The 25,704-nt window shown below is 58.6% G+C and overlaps 1 protein-coding gene across 1 annotated transcript; it reads right to left on the bottom strand.

Moving 5' to 3' along the window:
* Positions 1 to 20,753: 20,753 nt before the first annotated feature.
* LOC309578969 (noggin-2-like) lies at positions 20,754 to 25,121 on the bottom strand. The gene has a single exon (XM_082291951.1). The coding sequence runs from the start codon at positions 24,105 to 24,107 to the stop codon at positions 23,475 to 23,477; it is 633 nt and encodes a 210-aa protein (XP_082148077.1). The 5' UTR covers positions 24,108 to 25,121; the 3' UTR covers positions 20,754 to 23,474.
* Positions 25,122 to 25,704: the final 583 nt, after the last annotated feature.

The raw sequence follows: 25,704 nt of genomic DNA, 5'->3' as shown, positions 1-25,704 counted from the left end.
CATCCATCCAAACACCTTGGAGAGTGTTTCCAGCACACAGCTGAAGCCACATCCCTCTCCACCAGTTACAGACGGCTCTAGCCTCTCCTGGCTCTGAGAGACGGGCAACAGCAAAGTTGGCCAGGGAAGAAGGATCTGTGGCATTTCCAGCCATGCAGGATGTGCACATCCAGGTCTACGCTCAGTATTGTCTCAGCCTGGCTGCAGGTCCAACACAAACAGCACGGATGGAGGTGGGGATGCTCAGCCTGGCTTACATCCCATACGTTCATGGGATGAGCTCCCTGAGAGAGGAGTATGCCTGCCCAAGTGCTGCCCAGATGAGCATCAAGCCAGCAGGACCACTGCACTGCCAGAGGAGCTCGTGCTCCTGCCCACGGGGCCTTCCTCACCCACCGTGCTTGGCGACGCAGCAGCCTGCCAAGCACCACGTCCCCATCACACCAGTTAGTCCTTATCCCAAGAAAGGTATTTCCACCCACACACTCTCCAGTGGGCCAGGGAAGCTGTGGGTAGGATGGCGTTTTGAGGAAATGAGGCTTCAGCAGCTCCAAGAGAGGAAAGCAAAAGCAAACCCACCAAACGCAGCCCAGCTTCCCTTCTTCCCGTGAAGCCGCCTGCTCGCACGTTTGCTAGCCAGAGCTCTTACCCCAGCCGTGGCTCAGGGCCGGGTGCTGGGGGTGCCGAGGGTCTCACCCAGCCTGGCCCCACAACCGCAATGGAGCTGAACACATCCCACGGGAGCCGTTTCCAAAGGGAACCGACCCTCTGAGCCACCCCGCAGGGAGGTCTCTTGGGGCAGCCGTGCTGGGAGGGGACCAGTGATGGACCCAAGCCTGGGATGGTGACAAGAGCGATGCCACCCGTCAAGGTGGCTTTGTGCGGCGGAGCCCTCCACAGGCGGAGAAGGGCCTCGGTGGGAGCGGCGTGCGTGCCTCGTGCCCGGTCAGCCGGGGCTGGCACCGCGGGCTCGGCCTGGCAGGGCTCCCGCCGCTGCCCGCACCGCACCCGCACTGAGCAGGGCCGGGACTCCGCCGGGCTGCGGCACTGCGGGGCCCCGTACAGCGCCGAGAACCCCCGAGCCGGCTCTGCGGGGCGGTGGCAGCGAGCCGGGCCGGGCCGAGCCGGGCCGGAGCGCTGAGCGGCGGCGGCCGGAGCCGCCCGGGGACGGGAGCGGGGCTCGGCGGCGGGCGGGCGGCCCCACCGCGGGGACGTCCCGTTCTCGGCGGTGAAAGGATGGAAAGGGAAATAAAGGGAGGGTGAGTGCGGGGGGAGAGGGAGGAATAAAAAGCAACGAGGGAGGGAGCGGCGGGGAGGAGAGCGGGAGCCCGGAGCGCCGGGAAGTTGGGAGCGCAGCTTACCGCGGCCGGGCAGGTAGCGGGGCCGGTCTGGGCGACAGGTCCGGGAGCGGCGGCGAGAGGAGCCGGGGCCGCGGCGGGGCGGACGGCGGGCAGGGGTAGCTCCTTCCCGGTGCTGGCCGCAGCACGAAGAAAGGAAAAAAAGTGAAGAAAAGGGTGGTGGGGGGAAAGCAATGATAACAAATTTCCAGGGAATTGTGCGTCGGGGACAAAATAAAGCGAAATAGTGGAAAGCGGGAGCGCTGCTCCCGGCGGTGCGGGCGGGTCCCAGCGCCGTGCCCGCAGCCGGCCACGCTCCCGCCCGCTCCACCGTACCGCCCGCGGCTGCTTCGGCTGCGGGAGGGAGGGGGGAGGCGGCAGGGGAGGGCGAAAGGGAGAGGAAAGGGAAAAGAAAAACACCCCTTAAAAAAAAAAAAAAAAAACCACCAAAAACCAAACCGAAAAGAAAAGCAAGAATTGGAGAAACTGAGCCCCAACCGCCGCCTGGACGCGGAGTAAAAAGGCTCCAATAAATCCCGGGTTGAAAAGAAGGGAAAAGTCACCTCCCCGAGGAAATCAGAAGCAGATTTCGAGCCATTTAATCACATGCAGGGAGGTGTGTGCGTGTGCGCCGCCCGCCGCCGCTGCCAGCCCTGCCTCCGCCCTCCGCCCCGCCGGCAGCCCAGCGGGCAGGGCCGGAGCCGGGCGGGAAGCGGGGCCGCCCCGAGCCCTCCCGCCGGCCAGCGCCGCGGGGGTCCCGGTGGCCGCGGTCCCACCTGCCTCCCGGCCAGCCCCGCCGCATCCCGGGAGTTCGCTCGGCCCGCAGCGGGTCCATCCCCGCGGAGTGCGGGTGGCTGCGGGCCGGAGCCCACCACGCCGAGAGCTCAGCGGTGCCGCGGTCAATGCAGCTGGTTATTCTCCCTCTGCCTCGCAAAGCAAATGAGGCATTTACCAGGAGGGAGCAGCTCCTCTTATGGAGGAGGCTGGAGTCTCCGCTCCATCCCGTGGTGCAGGGACTTTTCACGCGCTGTTGCACCACAGTCGCCCTGTTTTTTGGGTAGGGAGAGAGAGAAGCGGGGCACTTCCGTGCCCAGCACAGCTGCCTCCGGCCTGGTCCCGGGGGGCTGCTCCGCTATCCCCAGGCCACCTGCGAGCGGGGCACGAAAAAGGTGAAACTAATTTAATCAGTTTGTGCGAGGCGGTGGAGGAGAGCAGGAAACCCGGACCTGTATTCCCTCCTGCTCTGGGGCTGCATTCACAGCCCTGCAGCCCCCACATCTGCCAGTTTGGCCTGGGGAACATCCTCTTGTAAAAGCCCTTGCAATGGATGTGAGGACTGAAGACAGCACGGGAGGTGGGAAGAAGGGCAAGGTGCCAGCACAGTGCCCACCCGTTACGTTCAAAGCCCCCACCCACCATCACCCCACTCCCGGGGGACTCCCGGTTACCCACATCCTGTTGCTCTGGGGCAGCAGGTTGCAGGAGCAGCTCTCCCAGCCGGCTGGCAGATGCTCGCTGAAGGAGCAGACCCCAGCTGGCTGCCAGCCCCAAGGGAATTGCTGTTTGCTGCTCTCTGCCTTGTTGCACTAAACATGTTTCTCCCCCTATTCCAGCAGCAGGGACGTGGATAAACAAGGGTAAAGCCACCAGGTGACAGGACAGAGGAGACCCAGGCCATGAGCAGGGGAACATCAAGGCTCCAAGTCCAGTGCTACAGGTGTCGTAGCCCCCCTGTCTCTCTCAGGGTCACTTGTGCATTTGGAGAGCTGGACAGTCAAGACAGAAGCCACAAAAGCAGCCCCAATGCAGATCCCAGATGAGAAGCAAGTGCAGGACCAGTGTTTGCTTTGTGTGGGATCAGATCAGACTGCAGGGCAGAGCAAGGGCCAGGGTTGTCAGGACAGTGTGAGTGGCACCAGGGACAGGCTGGGATGATGAAGGCAGTAGGGCACAATGGGGCATGGCTAGAAGATCCCGAAATGACACAAAGCAGGAATTGTCCAAGGGATGGACTGGAAGGCTTTTTCCTCACCAGGAAACACAAGGACAACCATGAACATGAGCTGTGATACTGAGCCAGCCTGGCCTGGCTGCTCCAGGGTGGTGCTGAGCTTGGGGGGGGGCTGCATCATCACAACCTCAGTGCTGCTGTTTTCACACCCATTGGACCCCCACCATCCTGTGACCCAAACATGATGTTAGAAGTCCTGGCCACTGTATGGAAAAGTTTGGGGACTGCTGTCCACAGGCCTCACATCAGTGAAAGCCCAGCTGAGATGGACAGAAGCTGTTTCCTGAATCCCTGTTTCCCCTGTTCCCTCTTTGCAGGATGGAGAGCCTGAGAGAAAGATGTGAATCGGGGTTTGGCAAATGGGAGTGCTACAGACATTAGCAGGGATGGAACACTCACTGAGGCAGGAATCAGACTGTGAGACCCTGTTGGTGTTCCTCAGCATGCTGACATCACCCAGTGCTCACTGCCTTCCTGGGTAGATCTGTCAGGGCTGGGAGGAGGAGAAGGCAAGCACGCTGTGTGGTTTGTCACCCCGCTGTCTGCAGGAAGCTCTGTCCGTTGCAAGCTCCCATTCTGTATCCATTCCTGCTCCCTGTGCCTCATGAAGGCACAGCACTTGGTGCCAGCCAGGCCTCCCAGTCAACAAAGGATTGCTGAAAGGACACAGACATCCACAAGCTGTTGGAGCAAAAGCACCGGCACCAAGTCAGCTGGGGCAGATACAGAGTTGTAGAATGGGTTGGAGGGACCTTAAAAGATCCTCCAGTCCAATCGCACAGCAGGGATATCTTTCACTAGACCAAATTGCTCAGGCCCCCATTCAAACTTGAGCACTTTCAGGGACAGTCCAGCCACAGCTTGTCTGGGCACCCTGTGCCAGGCCCTCACCACCCTCACAGGGAAGAATTCCTTCCCAATACCCCATCTAACCCTGCCCTCTGGCAGTGGGAAGCCATTCCCCCTTGTCCTGTCACTGCAAAGTCCCTCTCCAGCTCTGTTGGAGCTGCTTTAGGAATTGGAAGGGTCTCTAAAGCCTTCCTGGAGCCATCTGTCCCCCAGGCTGATGCCCCCTCCTGCCCTCTGTACCTCGCCCCCCCTTCCCTCCCCTTGCAGCACACAATCAAAGCCAGCCCAGCCCTGCAGAGGACTCTCCTGGCCATTGCCTTCTGCCCACAGAGCGGCTTGGACCCAGCACTGGACACCCCCGAGCCCCAAATCACCCCTCTGAGCCTCCGGACACCCCTCTGAGCCCCTGGACACCCCTCTGAGCTCCCGAACATCCCCGAGCCCCCGGACACCCCCTCTGAGCCCCCAGACACCCCCGAGCCCCCAGACACCCCCCCGAGCTCCCGGACACCCCCGAGTCCCTGGACACCCCTCTGAGCTCCCGAAAATCCCCGAGCCCCCAGACACCCCCCGAGTCCCCGGACACCCCTCTGAGCCCCCAGACACCCCCGGGCCCCAGGACACCCCCGAGTCCCCGGACACCCCTCTGAGTCCCCGGACACCCCCGAGCCCCCGGACACCCCCTCTGAGCCCCCGGACACCCCCGAGCCCCCGGACACCTCCTGAGTCCCCGGACACCCCCCGAGCCCCCGGACACCCCTCTGAGCCCCCGGACACCCCTCTGAGCCCCCGGACACCCCCCGAGCCCCCGGACACCCCTCTGAGCCCCCGGACACCCCCGAGCCCCCAGACACCCCCCTGAGCCCCCGGACACCCCTCTGAGCCCCCGGACACCCCCCGAGCCCCCGGACACCCCTCTGAGCCCCCGGACACCGCTCTGAGCCCCCGGACACCCCCCGAGCCCCCGGACACCCCCCGAGCCCCCGGACACCGCTCTGAGCCCCCGGACACCCCCGGGCCTCCCTTGGTCGGTGCGCGGCGCTCGCGCGCCCCCTGCCGGCCCCGCCGCTCCAGCGCGGGGTCCCCGCTCCGCACCGGGGCCGGGCTCGGCCGCCGGCGACGGGCGCGGGATGCGCGGTGACAGCGGGGCCCGGCACCCCGCGGCTCGCTCGCTTGCCAGAGGATTCCAGCTGTAATCCAGCGCCCAGCCCCGCCGAGGAAGGAGAGCGGGCAGCACCGGCCCCATCCCGGTGTGTCGGAACGGCTCCTTGGGGTGGAGGCTCGTGTTCCCAGACAAGCAGGGAAGAGACCCTACCTGCTGCCTCCCCACGTCGTTCTTTAACCTCCTCACTGGAGAAGGAAGAGGTTTGCTGCCAGAAGGGAGGACTCTTTCCTTTGCCTGGTCCCACAGGCCCCTCTCCCAGTGCAGTAAGAGAGAGGGATCCCATTTCAGCCACTGGGTCATCTTTAGGATGACTCCATAATTATCATGTTTCCCTTCTTTCTGTGCTATTTACTCTTCCGAGGGCACCTCACCTGCCTCCCTTTTGGGACTATCAGTCTCCTGACAGGCACATCTCCCTTCCCACCCTGTGCTCAGAGTCTGTTCCCACACATGGTTTCTTCTGGAGTGCAGGTCACAGCAGCTGTTCCCAGGAACTGAAATGTGGCCTTGCAGGGAGGTACAGATACCCTCCTCATGGGGTGTGCTTTGCCCAAGGCATGCTGCCATGCTCTGTCACACCAGTGGCTTGGGGCTCATCTGAGCCTCAGCAGTCCTTGGGGGTCTGTTCCCTCCACCCTGACTCTCGTGCTCACCACCAGCCTTCCTGCAGGCCCCGTGCGTCCATGGTGCATTTGGGTCCCTCCTCTTGCTCTGCACAGCCAGGGAACAGAGATGTCCTGGGCTGCCTCCCCAGCCTGGGGTCCAGATGCTGGCAGCATCCAGGGTTTGAGCACTGTGGGGATATGGGGACAGCCCAAACAGGCCCTCCCCGGGGACCAGCAGCCCTGCTCTGCACCACAACAGCTCTTCTCTGCCACCCAGAAAGGTCAATAGGGGCAGGTCACCCTGGTGGAGACAGGGTCTCTTTGTTGAAAGGTGCGCAGTGAGTGTGGCTTGGGGAAAAGGAACCAACAAACCCCAGCATGTAACTGCATATAACACACAGAACCACTGCACTGACAGTGTGTGGGCTTTGCCCTGCCCTGCCCCTGCTCACCCCAGCGTGAACATCACACAGGTCAGGCACAGTGCTGGAGCTTCAGCCCCAGGCCAAGGTGGGGCAGCCCAGGGGACTGCAGTCCTCTAGCAAGGTGGAGCCGGGCAAGGCTGGAGAGAGCCTGCAGCAGTGTGTGCTGAGGCCATGTTCTGGTGTCGTTGCCATTCACGGTCTTGGGCTGGGGGATGCTGTAGAAAGACGCTGCAGAGGCCAAGGACAATGTGCAAGACGGCCCCCAAACACGCTCCATTCGCCCGGGAAGTGGCAGGTCTGCAGGCAGTCCAGCTCCTGCTCTTCTAGCACATCTTCAGCTCTATGTTGTCCCCCTGTTGCTACTTTTAGCCCATGGCAGAGGGACTTGCATGTTCCTGCTCACAGTGAAAACATTCCTGGCCAATGCCGAATGTGATGAGCGTGTCCCCCTATCCAGCAAGCAGCTGGGGTCAGGAACTGATTTTGTGCCTCTTTCTCTCTCATCAGCTTCCTGAGCTGCAAGACCTAAGCCTGGCCCTCTCCTGAACACGCTTTGGTTCATCTTTAACTGCTTCCATTCCCGCATCACTGCCGTGGCTGTGTGCGCAGACGGCTCAAGAATGTCACCCCCACACCTTACGCTCCCGTCTGTGCTCTGCAGTGACCGCTACGGCACCGGCATGTTCCTTCCCCACGGCAGGCAAAGGGACACGCGTGTCCCCAAGGGCGCGATCGCAGCAGCCGCGGGACCGTCGAGCCCCGGGGAGCGGCGGGTGCGATCCCGGCCCGGCCCGGCCCGGCCCGGCGGCCGCGAGGTGGAGCCGCTCCCCCGCAGCTGCGGCCGCTCGCTCTTCGCCGGGGAGAGGCTCCGGCAGCCGGGAGCGGGCGGATCGGAGCAGCGGGATAAGCCGGTCCCACGCGGGCGCTGAGTTGAGTGTGTGTTCCCATGGGGAGGAGGATGCTGCGCCTGCCCTGTTGCCATCGGGGGAAGGATGCTGTGCTTGTCACAAGTGGGAGGATGCTGTGCGTGTCTCGCACGCCTTGTGCCACGGCAGGAGCCTCGGGATGCTCTCGGGGCAACGGCGCCTCTCAAGGATGCACAGCTGCCCGCCAGCAGCACCTCTGCTGAGCGGGATTATGTGGATGCAGAGTGAGGGTTTCTCCTGAGAAACATCTCACCTGAATTTTAAGAGCTGTTTTCCAGGGGCCCAAGTGCTGTTCAGGGCCCTGAAGTCAGAAGCAAAGTTTAGCTTTAGCACAAGGGGCTCTTTTAATGAACCTCATCAGCTACCTCAGCATCCTCATGTGCTGAGGACCCTGCTTCCGTCTGCTCCGGTTTCCCGGCTCCAATCCTTGTGCCGGGATCGGAAGGACTTGGGCGGTGCTCTCTCGCACCGGAGGAATGTGAGCCCTGCCGGCTGGCAGATAACACCTCGTCCGCAGCATTCGAGGAGCAGGCGTCCGCCGCAGAACGATGTTGCAATCGGAGCACAGCGTGTGCCTGGTGCTTCAGGGGTGTTCCCAGCGAGACACCAGGGGAGGAGGTCCACAAACTTGCCTGGCAGATGGAGGCTGTCCTGCGTGAGCCGGGAGCAGCTTGCTAGGCTGCCTCTGGCATGGCTGGGGTTGAGGTTTGGCTGGCGTCGTTTGCTCCAAACCAATTCAGTGTTTGGGTAGATTTGGGCTGGGATTCCAGAGAGCCTCAGCAGCTTGGGCTGTGCTTCTGCTGCTCAGCTGGGCACGGCATGGGGGGCCCTTGGTTGCCCGAGGGTTGGGGGCCCCAGCCTGCTGCTGGGACCATGAGTTGCAGCCCATGTCTCCAAGGCAGCAGGGCTTGCTGCTGCTCAAACTTGCCTCCAGCAGCTCCAGTCTCCAGAGCCTGCCCAGTTGCAAGCAGCAGCAGCTACTGTGATATAAACAAATCCCTGTTTTTTGAAGTGGTGGTGGGATTGAAGTGCCTGCTTCCTTGTCCTCTTTGGGAGTGCAGGCACATGGGCAGGCCCGTAGGGATGAAGGCAATTCACAGCCTCAAACTTGCCAGAGCTCCTGGAGTGTTTGGACAACGCTCTCAGCCACATGGTGGGAACGTTGGGGTGTCCTGTGCAGGGCCGGGAGCTGGACTCCATGTTTGGGGGCCATTTCCATCTCAGGAGATTCTGTGATTCTGTGAATTCCTGTGAGGCAGCAGAAGCGTGAGCATATGGTCAAATGCACGCGTCTGCACTTCTCCAGTCCTCCGGATTGTGTGGGGAGGTCATCCCTCCGCTGCCTCTGCTGATGATCTGGGGCTGAGCTCCCAGTGAGGGAAGAGCCCAGGGGGTCCCTTGGTGTAGCCATGTCAGAGCAGGTGGCACAGGCCTTCCTGAATCAACTAAAGGCCTTTGTCTGAAGCTGTCCTGAAAATGAGTCTTTCTGAAAGGTGGTGGTGGTACCTGGCTGGCAGCCAGATGGCTAGGGGAAGAAGGGGGATTGAGAGGAAGGGCTGGAACAAAGGGCTGGGAAGGAGGGACCAGGGTGAACAGTGAGAGAAGGAAGGCAGGAGAGGAGAGGTGGGAGGGAGGGAGGGAAGGGAAAGAAGCTCATAGGAAAACATGGTGTGAAGAGGGAGAGAAGGACGGTTTGGGGGGTTGGGGGGAAGAGAAACACACAGAGAGTTTTGTAACAACTTAAATTCATTCCAGACAATGTCCAAGGAGCTCTGGCAGCACGGGTTGAAACTAACCCTGCCTTTGATTTTATGAGTTCATTATATGTTGTTTGGGACAGTGATTCATGCATCTTGGCTGCTTCACATTTTCCCTTGTGTCACAAATGAAGAGGGGACCACGAGATGGATTCTTTGGATGGAAAGTATTCCCTCAATTGTTAGGTAGATGTCTCTGCCATCCAGAGATCCCAGGAGAGTGGTCTCCTGGGTTGCCCCAGCTCCCTGCACAGCACACACAACCTCTGTGCCTCGTGTCTTGCTCCCTCTTAAAGGGAAAGCGCTGGGAATGGCTGGGCAGAAGGAGGTGAGAAGATGCCCAGTGGTGGCCACGTATGTTCTGCGCCTGCCCTTTGCTGCAAAACCCAGAATGGGCCAGAGAATGGACCACTGGGACAGCTCAGACCTGTGTTGGGAGGATATCCAGCCACCAAGGACAGTCCTGTGACCAGTGTCCCAGAGCCCATCTCTGCAGATGGTGAGGGAGGGTGCCCCGAGGTCACCATCCCAGCTTGGGGACCACGCTGGGGTCATGCTGTGAGTGCTCCTCAGCTCCATCCCCATCCCAAGAGCATCACTGCACTTACAGGTTGCCACTACTCAAAGGTGTGAGGCACTGGATGAGCTACAGGGAAAACCATTCACGAATGGGTTGGTGGCTCCCAAACCATTTTGGTTGGGAATGTTTACAACCCTAATAATGGGCCCTGGTCAGAAAAGTAACAAAACCTGCCCAAGCCAGCATCAAAGTTTGCATTGCAGCTTATTGAGAAACACCAATGACTTGGTTGGGTATTGTTACTATTTTTAGCTTTTTGTGTCATTTCAGGCTTTCCAGTCTCACAATTTTCAAAAACATATTGGTAGAGAAAATACAGGCCTTCAAAACTGAACACCAAAAGCTCTTTGCCTGGCATTTTCTGGTTTTGATTTAAAGTTTCTCTTCTAAATGAGATGAAGTTCAGCAAAGTGTTATATTTTGACCAGAAAGGTATTTTTCAGTGTGGCTGGTCCTGGCCTGAGCCCTGTGAAATGTCAGGGCTTCTACCCTGGCAAGCTGTGACCAGCCTGCAGAGCTTCCCATGCTGCTGTACCTTACACTGACCAGTGGGAAAGGGCCTCGAAGATCCACACACTTATTGGGGCATGGAAACCTTTACAGGGGCCTGAAGTAGCTCGAAAGGAGAGCTGAGACTTTCTTACAAGCTTGCTCTAGTGCTGGATGAGCTTCATGTGGACTCCCAGGTAGAACCACCACGCAGAAACCCATCTTGAGATGAGGACAAGAAGCACCGAGGTGGGGTGGCTGAAAGCTCGGGGTCTGGTGGGGGGGAGCAGTAGCCCAGCCCTGCAAGCCCCAATCTGCCCTGCTCCACCTGAGTTCCAGAGACCCACGTACCCCACACTGCCTCCTTTCTTTAGGCCTGGGCTCAGGCACTGCTGGTCCTGCAGGGAGACTCTTCTGAGGATACAGCACAGTCTTTATTCTGCTGAGATTGCAGGCCAGCATCTTTCCCCAGCACAAGTTTCACTTCAGGAAAATGAGGGTTGTTTTTTTTGTTTGTTTGAATGTTGTTGTTTTTAAAGAGAATTCTTAGGAAAAACACTCGCTGAGATGGATCAGCTCATTTTCGAAGTTATCCTGAGGCAAAAGGCAGAGGGTGTGGGCTGCGATACACACCCACATCTGTACAATGAGGAAGGCAACAGCGCAAAGCAAAAACAATTGCATGAAAAGCTTTCCAACAACAAAGTTTGCAAACCCGCAGAGCCCAGGCTATTTCTTGTGGTCGGTGGGTAAGAGTTCCCAGATAATAGGGCCTGACAATGGAACAATGGGGGCCGAAAGACGCGGTTCATGATTAGGAGTTATATAACAGCGGCTGGCATTTATTAATAACACTCGTGTTGGGCTTCATTTTCTTAGTTAGCACTTTTCAGGTTCAGAGCACTTCACAACCCCAGGCCATTTCATATTGGATGCTTGGCACGAGGTGACCTGGAGCAGTAGGAACAACCTTCATGCCTGCTTCTCTTGCAGACCTTACAGGGGAGAAAGGAAAATGGCAAGCAATGGGCTTTCACTGGCTATTTGGGACCTTTCCTGTACCCCAAAGCCATGGGGTGGAGTAAGATCACAAAGGAACATCATTTGGGAAACAGAGTTTTCTGGGATGTGTTACTGAACCTTAATGTTTACAAAGTGCTCCTTTTCCTGGAGAACGAGAAAAACTGGGACTTTCATTGGGACACAGGAATAAGGTTGGGTGTGATCCCAAATGGGAACCAGCCCTGGAGGACCAGTCCCACAGCCAGCCAGCAGTGTTGGCATCTGCCTTCTGGCACAGCTCTAGGAGCAGGAGTGAGACATCCCACACAGACAACCCTGACACTGCCTGCCACGTCCTGGGACAGGCTGGTTGGAGCACTAGGGATGGCTGTGCCTGGAGGATGCACCCGGGGCAGGCTGGGCTGGGACAGAGGCTTCCTGTGGCCGGCTCTCATGAGACCCTGACGCAGAGCAGCAGTCATCCCGCCGGCACAGGGGATGAGCGGTCCAGTCTGAACAGGTTGTCTCCTTCTGGTCTGGCTATTTATTGCTCCTCTGACTGTTGCTCATGGTATGTGCTGACCGCTCAGCCTGCTCATGAAAAACAAGAGAATTCCCGTCCAAGCTCTGGTGCCAAGCAGGCAGCGACGCTTTTCTTCTGAGCAGGCCTGAGAACCTCTCCTCAGCCCTGGGAGGCAGATGTCTCAAAAGCGGCTCAGACCTGGGAAAGTTGTGGTCCAGGATCAGGCCTCAAACACCCAAACAGCTCATCAGACTGTCTGCTCCAGAGGCAGAACCAGCACAGGCAGGAGAAAAACCTGCCTGTGTGCATGGAGCCGAAAGCAGAGGGCCTCGTGGCCCCACAGCTTTACTCCTAACCAGGAGGCATGGGAGAGCTGCAGATTCCCACAGGGGAGCACGGCAAGGAGAAGGAGGCAGGGCTTGCACCTACAAAGGGATAGGACCTTGTGCCTTTTTCCACTGGTTCTGGAAGTGCATGTGCTCCAGTGAGCAGTCCCGAGGCAAGGAAATTCACACTTCCAGCAGTTCCTCTTTAGGAAAGGCCTGGAGATGCTGAGCAAAGCCAAGGGCAAAGAGCCACCCCAGGGCCAGCCCTATGACAAGCCCCAGGAGTCCTGGGGAGGTGCCTGCACAGCCTGACTGGAGGCACAGGGCTGTGGTGCTGAAGTGATTACCAGAGCCCATTGAGCAGTAGCCAAGCTGATGCATCCTGTAAGGAGGAAACGTCTTCTTTTTGGTAAGATCGAAATCATCCACATCTGTCCCGATGTGCCTGCCTGCACAGGAGAGATCATGAGATAACAGATATCATGGCTCTGGTTTTTTTTCACTTGGTCTCTCAGAGATGCTGGCAGCACCAGGAGCAACTTTAGCACTTGTAAACCATCCTCCCACATGGGAAAAACCTCCCACGCCACCGGCTAATGCTGTCTGGTGGAGAGCAGATTGCACTCCAAATGCCAGAAGCATCAATGGTTTGGGGACTCTGCTCACTGGCAACCATCTGCCAGTCGATGGCTTATCAGCTCTTCTTCCTCAAAAGGGTTTGGGGCTCGCCCCTCAGACAGGTCCCTGCACATCCTCGCAGCCCTTTGGTGCCTGCGTGCCAAGTGGTGTGTGAGGCAGGGACAGCACGGTGCCAGAGGCTCAGCGCCCAGGCAGGGCTGCTAGCAGGGGTCACTGGTGCCACACAGCTTGGGCTGGGTTCCTCTCAGCTCTTTGGCTGCAGAATGTATTGCTGGTGGTGTCAGGGAAACCAGGGTGTTTCCTGGGGTCCATGTCTCCTCATGGGTCTGGCTCAGGTTTGGGAACCTCAGTCCTGGGGCTTCTTCCTGCTCCTCCTGTGTGCCTTCCTGCACAGCTGGGGTGGATGGCAACCAGGCTGGATCAGGGGGACCCCACACAGCATGACCATGTCATGGCCATGCTGTGTGACACAGCTACTAAAGGGGAACAGTGCCCCTCAAGCCCCCAGCCCAGGACATCTGGCCCTGATGATCACTGGTGGGCTGCCCAGGACAGCCCTGCATATGGGATCCAGCTGCCTGTGCCTGACTCCAGGTGAGGCAGGATGAGGTGAGACTGGCTGGATGAGACAAGCAGCCAGGGGAGATGATGAGAGTAATTTCAGACCTTTTAAATCAAGACTTAGATGTGCCCTTTGCTGCTGAGATTGAAATCAGGACCCTCCTAGCTTCAAAGACAGTGAGCATTAAAGGTCAGATTTCTTTGCTGTATGTCCAAGGTGAGAGCTATAGCCAGAACTGTCTGACAGCACACTGTTACAGGCAGGAAAATCCTTTTGTTATCTGCCTTCAAGTACTGAACAGAAAAGGCTTAAATACAAATTAGTTTGTTGAGGAGAGAAATACCTACTGACCCAGGGAAGTTGATGAGGATTAAAACATTCTCCTCACACTTACTGGGAAAGGATCACATCCACCATCTGGCCTGAAAGGAACTTCTGGTTCTTTTTTGGCAGCCCAATCTGAATCCACAGCATCTATGGGTTCAAACCAGAGCCTTTTGACAAGGCTCGGGTGCTGTCTGGGGGAAATCTCTAAAATCCCCATCATGACCTTTTCCCTACAATTTAATTTGATGGGAAATTGCACAGGCAGAAAAATAATATAGTTTCAAGGTAAGTTTGATCTACAAAAATTTCCTGCCAATGGCAAATGCAGTTCATGGGGCTGTTTCCTTCTGGCATTTGTCTCTGCACCCATCTTTCATGCCTTCCCACCTCCAGATGAGGTGCATTTAACAGCATGGCACTGGCTTAATGGCAGATGGTGCCAAAGCTGGTCTCTCTGGATCCTAGTGGCAGCTACTCAATGGCTCATTTTGTGTTTCTCCATCTGCTCTGCCTGTTGGAGGTTGGGGTTTTTTCGGACTTGTCCTTCTGATCATGGCCTGCACCTCAGAGATTGAATTGAAGAGCTTTTAAGAGAGGACAAGCTCCATGTTCTCTGAATCCATGGCCTGGGGATTCCCTGGCTGTGCTCCAACAGCTCCCAGGGCAGAGCAGAGCCCCCCTTGGAGCTCAGTGCCACAGAAGAGGAAAGGAAGAAGCAGGGCAGCGATGGTTGGAACTGCAACTCCACGGGGTTCGTTAGCAGGAATTAGTGCCTTATTTACCAGTGCACTCCTCTATGCCCAGAATTAAGTCCTCACATCCCATGTTTCAGCAGGTTTGCCCAGAGCATGTGAACAAGAGCTCTTATTCTCCTGTAAGGGCATCCACAGAGTCACCTCCTGCCCACACTACACAGGGGAGGAGGTTTGCAAACGATCTTTCTTAAGCAGATGTGCCACATAGTCCCTGCTAGCACTTTTTGATGAAAAATGGCATAAAAATATAAAATTTGGATGAAGAAGAGAGGGGAAAAAACCTGACTGAATTTTCACAATTCCTTTCCTGGTTCCTGTCTCACTACAGTTGGTTGAATGTTTCTAAATTCAGCTACACTTCAAAAATTTCTGACCAAAAAACACAAGGATGTTTTTAGAAAAACGTTTCTCAGTTTTTCCCTTCTGGTTTGGCCATGTGTTTGACTCACTGAGAGGAGACTCCAGTTGGTTTTTCTGACTAGAACCACACTTTAAAGAGAACAGCCATTCCCTTAATTTGGGCTGATAAATCTCGCAGGCACAGATGAAGATAAATCACATTTTGAACCCAGAGTACAAATTCTCAGGGTTTAAACATTTGTGTGGTATTTGTTAAGCAATTTGAAGTGTTATTGAAGTAACTGAGCTGGACAACAGGGTTGGACCTGGCCCAGGACAACAACTGTGTACAGAGACTAGGCCTGTATGGAATAGGGGTAGAGGGTCCTGGCTGAATCCCACTTCACTCGGAGCATTCATGGAGGGTATGTCCTTTCTTCTATGCAGGGTATCTTTGGTTGTGCTTCTTCCAGTGCTCCCTTTGGGAGGATGGATGGATGCTCTGTCAGCCCCCGTGGGAAGCCTTTATATTCCAGGCATGCTAAATCTCCTCATGAAGAACAAATTTGCTTCAGCCCAGAGGAGAGTCATGGAGGACTTTGGATTTCTTGTGTCTGTCTGCTGCTGTTGCTGCAGCCTCCAGAGGAAAAAGAGGCTCCTGCCACACTGGGGTGGCCCAAAGGGGACCCCAGGGTCAGCACTGGCTGCTGCAAAGCTGGAATTCCTGGAAAGCTGCTGCGTGTCCAACACGTGCCATCGCACCCGGGCACAAAGCTCCGGCCCTGCGCGCCCCGGCTGCTCCGCAGGACGGCACAGCTCCCTCGGAGGGACGAACTCCTCCCGGGCACCACCGCCCTGCGCCTTCCCCAGGGCACCTGGCAGAGGCTCTTTCACGTCCCATGGCCGGATGCTTGTGGTGGTGCGTTCCCCCCCGCCTCCAATGGAGGCACCTCGAGGTGCTCCGAGCCCTGTTCTGGGTACCGGGACCCTCGGGGCTCCGAGCCCTGTGGCGGTGCCGGGACCCCGCAGGACCCAGCGGGGCCGGGCCGGGCCGGGCGGGTCCCGCCTGCCCCTCGCGGCCGCCAGGTGGCGCCGCCCTCCCGGGTCAGCGCGGGGCCGGGGCCGGGACCGGGGCCGGTGTTGGGACCAATGTCGGTGTTGGGGCTGGTGTCGGTGTTGGGGCTGGTGTCGGTGTTGGGGCCGGGGCCGGTGTTGGGGCCGGGGCCGGTGTTGGGACCAATGTCGGTGTTGGGGCTGGTGTCGGTGTTGGGACCAATGTCGGTGTTGGGGCTGGTGTCGGTGTTGGGGCCGGGGCCGGTGTTGGGGCCGGGGCCGGTGTTGGGGCTGGTGTCGGTGTTGGGGCTGGTGTCGGTGTTGGGGCCGGGGCCGGTGTTGGGGCTGGTGTCGGTGTTGGGGCTGGTGTCGGTGTTGGGACCAATGTCGGTGTTGGGGCTGGTGTCGGTGTTGGGGCCGGGGCCAGTGTTGGGGCTGGTGTCGGTGTTGGGACCAATGTCGGTGTTGGGGCTGGTGTCGGTGTTGGGGCTGGTGTCGGTGTTGGGGCCGGGGCCGGTGTTGGGGCTGGTGTCGGTGTTGGGACCAATGTCGGTGTTGGGGCTGGTGTCGGTGTTGGGGCCGGGGCCGGTGTTGGGGCTGGTGTCGGTGTTGGGACCAATGTCGGTGTTGGGGCTGGTGTCGGTGTTGGGGCTGGTGTCGGTGTTGGGGCCGGGGCCGGTGTTGGGGCTGGTGTCGGTGTTGGGGCCGGTGTTGGTGTCGGGGCTGGTGTCGGTGTTGGGGCCGGTGTCGGTGTTGGGGCCGGTGTCGGTGTCGGGGCCGGTGTCGGTGTTGGGGCCGGTGTCGGTGTTGCGGATGGTGTCGGTGTTGCGGATGGTGTCGATGGTGGGACCAGTGTCGGTGTTGGGGCCGGAGCCGGTGTTGGTGTCGGGGCCGCGCTCACGGCAGGGCCGGGGCAGCACTCTCGGGTGGGGCCGCGGCAGCGCGGACAGCACCCCCGTGGGGCTCCGTGAGGACGGGGGGCAGTGCCATGCTGTGTCTGGCCAGTGGTCTCTTCATCACCCCACGCTGGGGCTCCCAGTGCAGTGTCCGGCAGCAGGAAAAGCACCCGTGTTCCCGCTGAGAAGCCACGTCCCAGCCCGGTCCAGCAGCCTGGGCAGAGGGCACCTCCTGGTACAATTCAGCTCTGTTGGGTACCACGATGTCACAAACACCATCACCACGTCCTGTATTAGTGTCCTTCTTCATCCAGCTTCATGGCTATGCCTTGACCCACATGCTGCCTCTGCTGGCTCAAACAGGTGTCCAAGAGGATTGGGGGCTGCAGCTCCCGGGTGGGAAGGGAGGAGACAAAAGTAGGCTCTTTCCTAAAATATGGTCAAAGAGCAGAACACCAAGTGCAGCTCAGTGCTTAATCTCGGCTCCAGGATGAAATATGGTCTCTGTCCCAATAAAGTAGATAAACTGAGCCAAGTCCTTTGTTAGTACCATCTCCTGGAGAGAAAGTGTCTTTTGGCAGCAAATGTGATGGAAACAGACCAGACAATGCTTGAGGACACAGCCAGTCTCAGAGGGGATCTGACGGCTCTTGCACAACCCTCCAAGAAGCTTAGGGACTTGAACACCTGTACATGATCCAGCATCCATGACAAGGAACTTTTTTCTCTGGCACTGTTCTATTTCCCACCCCAGACTCAGAGCTGGCTCTCCAAAGGCGGTCCTGCCATGGCACCCAGGACTGCAGCCTTTACTTCCCTTCTCAGCCTTCCTGCTGCTCCACTCTGCCTCCTGATACCTCCCCAAAGGCTGCCTCCGAAGCAGCCAACGCTGAGACACCGGAGCTGCAATGAGCACTGGCCGTGCTGCCGCTCCTTGGGTGGGAGCTGCATCCTGGGAGCCCCAGGGTCCCTGCTGCCGACCCACAGCAGCTCTGGCAGCACCGGCGCCAAAGCCTCAGCTTCTTTTAGTGGCATGCAAGACTTCCCCTGGGGAAAGGTCCAGATCTTACCTAAAGTCAGGGTCAAGGGTCAGTGGGCTTGGCTGGGCACCTTGGTCTCATTCTCCAGCGTGGGGAAATCAGAGGTTTCCATGGACCATGTTCACAGGTGGCAAAGCACCCGGGACATGGCTGACCATGTCCCATATCTGCACACCCTTCACTCCCAGCTTCCAGATACAAGAAGGAGCCTTTCCCATCACCTGCTCTGTCATATCGCTGCGACCATGGGCTTGTGAGGACTCCCCTCCCTTTTTAGGATATCGGTGTGATCCCAGCAGGGGGCCATGGGCCCTTGCTGGTCTGTGTCCTGCTCCAGGGTGCCCGGTAGGAGGCCAAGGTTCTTTGGACAGGTAATTGAAACTCCTTGGGAGGAATGGTGAGGCCTACAAAGAGAGGGGCAGAATCAGTCCACTGAAATTCACTGGTGGGCTTGGATATGGCTGCAACAGCCACATCCCACACATCTGTTTCAGGGTTTGGGCCAGACTCATCCAGAGGAAAGAAATAAAATATGTAGACCGTTTTGCTGTTTGCAAACAGGCCCTGTTTTTTTGTGAATGGATTCATTCACTGTCCTCCTGAAAGGGCCATTTTAGCCAATGGCCGGTTTGCAAGCACTGCCTCCCAGCTCCTCCTGATTTGCTCTTCGTGGCTCTGCCTCTCCGATTGGGCTCCCGGCGCCACATGACGCTGTCCCTTCTCCTTGATGGGGTGTCTGACACTTTTAGGCAGAATACCAAACAGCTAATGCCGAGGAGCAGCCATGTCCCTGGGATGCTGCTGCTGTTAATGTTTGGTTTTAATCACCAAGGGGGAGGGGAGGCTCATGCCCGGCCTTTGCAGATGAGCCAGCAGCCCTTCTGACACCTCTGGAGTGCCAGGAGTAAAACCCTACACTCCCTCATGGAGAGGGGTCAGGGTCCTGCTCTGCCCAGCAGCAACTGGGCATGTGGTTGGGTTTGCTTTCCATGGACATAGCGAAGGAGAACTGCAAAGGAGTGGGAAGGCATCCTGAGGTATGTCTTGCATAGAGGGAGCAGAACTCCCACCCTTGTACCTCGTAGCCCTGAGGAGATGGTGAGACGAGCCCTCAGGGCACACCTATGGTCAGCACAGGATCACTGAGGTTGGAAAAGACCTCTGAGATCATTGAGCACTGTGCACCTCGGCACTATTAACCTCAGCATTGTGGCTTGATTTTCATTGTGGTGATGAACAAGGAGCTGGGGGTGCCTGAGGAAGTGGCTCCAGCTCAGCTGGAGCTCCTGACCAGCAGTGGTCAGCAGGATGAGCTCACCAATGACCTGCTGCTAGACCAAGCAGGGTGTGCAGAGAGTCTGGCTTTCCCTGATAGCTCCTGGTGGCCATGACAGGCTGCAAAGGTGAGGGACAGCAAATGCTCAGGATGGAGGAGGAGAGGAACACAATTTTGCATGTTGAGAAAAAGTTTAGTTTGGGCTTTAAAGTGTGAGGAGGCCAATTACTGCCTCCAGCCCATTCGTCTGCCTTTCTAGGAATGATGAGTGATGGGCTTAGGTCATCACCTGGGCCTGAGTCAGATATCTCCAGAGCTGGCACTAAATATCTGCGAACTCTACCCCCGTGAATCTGAGTTACCCTGGCAGAGCCGGCACGCTGACAGAAGCTGCATTCCTGGGCACCGGCCTTAGCTGAGGGGACACGAGCTAAACAGGGAGAGGCGGGGCAGAAATTGGGGATGAAATATGAAATACCCTTTGCCAATGGAGACAAAAGAGTTAACCTGCTGCTGGTTAAAACCGAACTGGGATGTGAAAGAGGAGTGGAAAGGTGACTTCATCCCATTGAATCAAATGTCAGGAGCCATCCTGAACTCATTCTCTCTTCCAAGAGAAACAGGACAATCTAAATCCGGGGTTCGTGCGTGGGAGAGCAATTCACCAAGCAATAGAAGGGCCTTGACATTCAGAAGGAAGAGATGGAGACCTCTGCAGACCTCAGAGAGGGGTTCTTTGCTTCAGCCAAGCTTTGTAGGGACTACAAGGAAGAGATCCAGCCAAGGGAGCCCCTGAACAGCATGTGGTGTTGGAGCAGGTGAGCTCTGGCCAGTGCTGGCTCTGGAGAGGAAAGCTGCCTTTGCTTTCCCGCCATGCCAAGGGACATGTGCCTGCAGGACATGGAGCATCCATTGGGTCCCATGGAACTTCCTCCATCACACGTGCTCTGCCCTGCCCAACGGAAGAAGGGCTGATCCTCCAGCTAACCACCTCCTGCTTAAGCGTGGACGCTCAGTATGGAGAAGGGACACTGCAAAGCATGAGGCTCACTGCGGCTTCACAGGGCATGGGCACGGTTCCCCTGCCAACAGCGGGCGAGTGGAGGAGCAGCTGGGTGCCCAGGAGCGTGGGCGCACAGCCCTGTCAGTGAGTGTCCACGGCTGTGCATGGCTTTTGGCAGTGTAATGGCAGGCGGGACCTGAGTTAGAGGATGGCAGCCACCCTCAGTGCTCCAGCCCTTTTCCCAGGCCGTGACCCCAGAACACAAGGGGAAAGGCCTTCAGAAGCTGGCACCCACCTCATCATCTCGGGGTTCTGCCGGTTCTGCCTGTTCTGCCCCCTTCCCCCTGCAGCTCATCCCTTAATCACAAGCAGCTTGGGGAGACAATGAAATAACCGCACCAAAGAACCAGCCTTGTTCCCCTTTGTCTTCCTCTCCTTTGAGGCTCGGCAGTTGAGCTGAGCCATCACGCCCATGGCCCCGCCGTCACACATCCGACTCACCGCCTCCCGGGGCAGCCAAGCTCCTTGGCACGAGGGAACCGTGCATCAGCACGAGGTGACCGTGGTCCAGCGCTGTGGCAGACTGCAAGGCAGGGCCGGGTGGGCTGGCACATGCCCCACGGGGCTGCCCTCTGCTCCCCAGCCCTGGCCCTCACCGAGCGCCTTAGCTCTCGGCTCTCATGCTTTCACCTCCAGACAAGCCATCATCTCAAGCGGGACCACTGAGATCTCCCCAGAGACGGAGGCAGCCCCCCTCCTCCCTCCAGCACATGGCATGGAGGCTCTTAGGCTGGTTTTCGCTGAGTTCACACAAATCTCGCCTTCCCCTTTCCCAACCCCCACTTCCCCGCGCAACTGAACTCAGCCATTGAGCCCAGCGAATGGTTTATTTCCCAGGTTAGCACAAAGCAGGGGTCTCTGTGTGCCCCTGGAACCAGCAGAACAAAACGCACAAAGACGTTAGAGGGCCATTTGTAACCAAATCCCAACACACCAGATACTGTTGGGATTATGTCAGAAATATTTTCCCAGAATGCCTTCCCCCCATGCTCCCTCCTACAGATGTTCGGCCCCCACACCACAGATGTTGTTCCTCTTGCAAAATGAGCTTTCCCCTTTCTCTCCGAAATGCCCCTGATGTTTTGCACATTGTCTTTGCCGAGGTCTCCTTTTCACCCTGCGGTCTGCATCCCCCCTTCCCGGATCCCTATGGTGGATGTGTGGAAAGGCCAACCTGCCTCCTCACGTGGGGATGAGGGGATGGCTGCAGGGCTCTGCAGGGATGTGGGCTACTGGATGTCCCTGTCCCGCGTGCCTTGTCCCCACCATGCCCATCTCAACAGCTCTGTTTCAACTTCAATCTGTGTGTGACCTCCAGGCTCTGCAGGCCTGCTTCATGGGACTTGATGGACCTCAGTCTCCTCAGACGACGATGGAGGGATAGGAGCCAGACCCCTTGGAGGGTCCTGATGCCTTCCCGTGGGCTTGGTGTCATGCCGCTCTCCTGTGCCGCATGCCAAGCTGGAGGGGGCAGGGTCTCCTTGCTGCTCCGCGGCCGCCTTGGGGGAGAGCATCTCCTCACTGGCCGGGGCCTTCGGCTGCAGTTTGTTCCTCAGGGATGCCGGGCACGTTTCAGACACCAGAGGGAATGGCCAGACCTTCCCCTCCAGCACCAGCAGCCGACGCAGAACACGCAGGGGAATGGCCTGGCAGCCCGTCAGGGCCCCGCTCCAAGCCCTGTGACAGACCGGCAGACAGACAGGCAGACAGACAGATCTCCGTCGGCAGTGGGCTCGCACTACCCGTGCCCCGCTCCCCGGTGCTGGGCTCCTCCCCAGCCCGGCTGTCGGAGCCTGCCCGAGTGGAGCCGTCCCGTTTCTGCCTTGCCCTGGCTCCACGAGCTCCGCTGGCCCCGCACACGAGCTGAGGGCGCTCCACCGCACCGCAGGCTCTGCTGAGCCCCGCACACCCCCAGCGACGCCGCGGGCAGCGGTGCCGGGCCCGGGGCTCCGTGCGGCAGCAGGGCAGGGCGCAGGGCGCGTCTCCATCCTTCCCTCCTTTGCTAGTACCGGCAGCCGAGAAAAAGCATTTGTTCCGACACACGCGGGGCTGCCAAGCTGTGTCAGGCGCTTTGATGGCCGGGGCAGTAACCTCGACCGCTGCCAGCAGGAGAGCCGAATCCAAGAGCCGCAGAGCATGGAATCTCGCAAGGACTTCAGATGACACCTCCAGTCCGGGACTTCGGAGCTCTTTTACGCGTTACGAGACATTTCTCTCCCGTCGGTGTTTTTCTTTCTCCCCAACAGGTTATACAGGCAACGAAATCCCAGAGCGGGATCCTGGAGAGACAGAAACCGATGGAGCTGTCCCGACTTTTGGGGCATTTTGTGATTTGCACCAGCGTGGCCCAGGCAAAACCCTTTACTCATCACCTGCTCTGAGCAAGAATCCGAGTCTCCGCTGGTCTCCCAGGGAGCTGGAGTGCAGCACGGGGTTTTTCTTCAAAGATAGAGTTTATTGCTAAAAATGTTTTGATCAGTGATAGCTCATATTTACATTGATATGTTTTTAAAGGAATATTCAAGTAAACATTTCCAATAGTTTCTGGCATAATCTCTAGCTTTTTTTTTTTTTCCCTATACACAAACGTTAAAAATAAATAAACTGTACACAGAAAATTTCCTTTAACATCTCTACACGACTATATGTATTCCCACACAACAAAACAATTCCACTCTTTCATAGATTTGTACTTTTCTTTAAAATTTCCTTCTTAATTAATTGTTATACACTTAAAAAACCCTAGAGAGCTTGGCAAATTAGTTCAAACATCAGTGACAAGGTCTGAAGACAAAAAAAATACAGCACAGAGAAACAACCGTTCAGGGATGCTGCGGTTCTTGTTTTTCTTTTTTTACAACCCCTGCCTCTTTTCTCTTTGATAAAAACACCTTTACAAGAAATTTCTGCCCTTCCCTTCGGCATTCTGTGGGGATGGGTTTAAAATGTGGTCCTATGTCTTTAAAATAATAATAATAACAATAATAATTATAATAATAATAAAAAAACAGCTGCGATTTCCCCCCCCCCCCCTTTTCCTTTAAAATCTCTCTATTTACACGGCTGGTAGTTTTTTTTCCTTTTTTTTAAAGTTTTTTTTTTAATTTTCCTTTTGTTAGAAGGCTATATACGTATAAAAATAGACATCTGATTGTAGTGCTTTACTGTGCCTTTGGCCTGCCCTGCAGTTCCTGGGTTCGCTTTTCCCCCTTTTGAATAAAATAACATTAAAAGAAGTCCAAGGGAAAAAAATAACAAAAAAAAAATTAACAACAAAAAATCAAACAACAAAAAACCAACCAAACAAAAATCCCCCAAAAATTAACCAGAAAAAAAAAAAAAAAAAAAAAAAAAGACCCAAAGCGGTTCATCTTCTCCCACTTCGCTCTGGGGGGTGCGAAAAAAATAAAACCAACCCCCCCAAAAAACTATCCCAAAAAAACCCACCCACCAAAAAAAAAACCCACCCGAAAACCTCCCCCCCTAAAGTGATCCGGAGGAGGGCGGCAGTGCAAGGGGCCGGGGAGGCTTAGCAGGAGCACTTGCACTCGGAGATGAGCGGGTACTGCACGGGGATCCAGGTGCAGTACTTCTGACTGGACCAGCCCTGGCAGTGCCAGCGCAGGAAGGTCTTGGTGACCGACTTGACGGGCTTGCAGAACATGCCCTCGGGCAGCGAGCAGGACTTCTCGGCCAGGCAGTTGCCTTCCTTGATGTAGCGCGGCCAGAAGCGCACCCCCAGGTCCTTCCAGGCGTAGAGGACGGGGCAGTGGGTGTGCGCCCACAGCCACTGCAGCACCTTCCGCCGCGCCTTCTTGCCCAGCCGCAGGCGCGGGCCCCGGGGCGGCCCCAGCTCCAGCCGCCGCAGCTCGGCCGGCAGCGCCGCCCGCCCCCGCCCCGCCGCCGCCGCGGCGCCCGAGGCGTTGGCCGGCCCCGGCACGGCCACGGCCATGAAGCCGGGGTCGAAATGGCTGCCCAGCTTCTTCCTCAGCGTCCTCTCGTCCAGATCCTGCTCCTTGGGGTCGTACTCGGGGTCTGGGTGCTCCACGATGTCCTTGACGGGCAGGTTGTCGCTGGGTGAGGGTCGCAGGCGCAGGAAGGGCTGCCCGCCCGCCGGCAGCCCCAGGCAGAGGCAGAGCAGCAGCGCCCGGATCGCCGTCATGCTCCGGGCGGGCCCCGGCGCTGCTCCCGGCGGGCTCGGCTCCTAGCGCTGCCCGGCGGCGCCCGCCGGCTCCCGGGGGCTCATAAATAGGCAGAGACACCAGTGTCCGGCGGGGCCCGTTACTTTAAATAGCCCGGCCGGGGTTGTGTGACAGCCGCATCTGAGGCTCGCCCCGCGCCCGCGGCCGCTGGCTCCCGGGGCTCCCCGCCGGGCCGGCTCCAGCCGCGGTCGGCAGCGCCGGGGGGTCCGAGCCTCCCCCGCGGGGGAGGGCAGGGCACGGCGGCGGCCGAGCCTTCTTCCTCCTCCTCCTCCTCTGCCGCCGCCGCCGCTCTCGCTCGCTCGCTCCCCCCCAAAATTCACAGCGGACTCGTCTCCATCGCCATGGTGACAGCTGGGCCGAGCCCCACGACAGCTCGTCTAGACGGTGTGACAGGGTTTGGCGTGAGACCGGAGCCCGAGAATAAAACCCTCCTTTATAGCCGGGCGCGCCGGGCGAGGGGGCGGGAGGAGGGTCACGGCGCCGGGGCGCTCGGGCGGCCCCTGCGCGGGCACGGCCGGGGCACGGGGCTCAGGCGGCGGCGGGCGGCGGCAGCAGCGCCCGCGGCCCGGCCGGGTTCCTCCTCATGGCGAGCGGCGGGGGCGGCCCGCGGGCCCCCGGGGCATCCTCGGCGTGGTGGGGCTGGGGGGCCGGAGGGTGTCCCCGGCACCGGCGAGGCGGCGCGTCCCGATTCCCTGGCGGCTCCTCGGCGGGGACGGGCAGGGGCGGACTCGGCCGCCGCTCAGAAGCCCCGGCGGCCCATGCTGCTGCCGCTGCTGCTGCTGCTGCCGGTGCTCCGGGGACCCGGTCGTCCCCACCGCGCTCAGCGCATCCAGCCGCGGCTTCGCTCCGTGCCCTGCGCTGCCGGCTCGGCTCGGCGCGGTGCGGTGCAGCCCGGCCAGACGGGGACTCGGCTCGGTGTCGCTCGGCTCGGTGTCGCCGGGTGTCGCGGTGTCCCGCCCGCCGCCGCCGCCCGCCCGCCGCGCTCTGCCGCGCCGCCGCTGCCGCCCAAGTTAAATACGCGCCCGACGCGCGGCCGCCCCGCCCCCCCTGTCACTTTCACCGCGCGCTGAGTGACAGCCGGGTCCTGCCGCCACCCCCCGGAGCCGCCCACCCCCTCCCCGGAGCCGCGTCCCACCTGCGGCCCCGGGCCCCGGGCTGCCGGGAGCCGTCAGCCCAGCAGCGGGCACGGCGCGGAGCGGGGGCCGATGGCCCCGGAGCAGCGGGGCACTGCCTGCTCCTGGCGTTCCCCGTCTGCACCAGCCCGGGGTCCGGGCACCGCACAGACCCCCGGGCAGCGGGACCCTCGCTCTGCCTCTGCCTTCCGCAGCTGCTTTGCTGCCCCACCGCGTCTGCTTCTCCACAGCAGCCCAGCTGCCATCAAACCCCCTTCCAGCTTTGCGCAGAGCTTTAGTAGAATAGGGTATCATGTCCTTAGAGCCCCTCTGGGACAGCACACCAGAGTGGGACCACTCCGGCGCCAGCATCTCGGCACCCTCTGCAAGGGAGTCCGCAGCCTTCCAGGAGCACCACTCTCACTCGAGGGAAAGCATCCCTGCA

The sequence above is a fragment of the Coloeus monedula genome (genome assembly GCF_965178545.1).
Source record: "Coloeus monedula genome assembly, chromosome: 16".
NCBI classification, from domain to species: domain Eukaryota; kingdom Metazoa; phylum Chordata; class Aves; order Passeriformes; family Corvidae; genus Coloeus; species Coloeus monedula.
The sequence above is the reverse complement of the archived record's forward strand: the minus strand, read 5'-3'. Positions and strand labels throughout refer to the sequence as shown.

Excerpts from the sequence above, each read along its gene's own strand:
- LOC309578969 (XM_082291951.1), bottom strand. The coding sequence starts at position 24,107 with ATGACGGCGATCCGGGCGCTGCTGCTCTGCCTCTGCCTGGGGCTGCCG.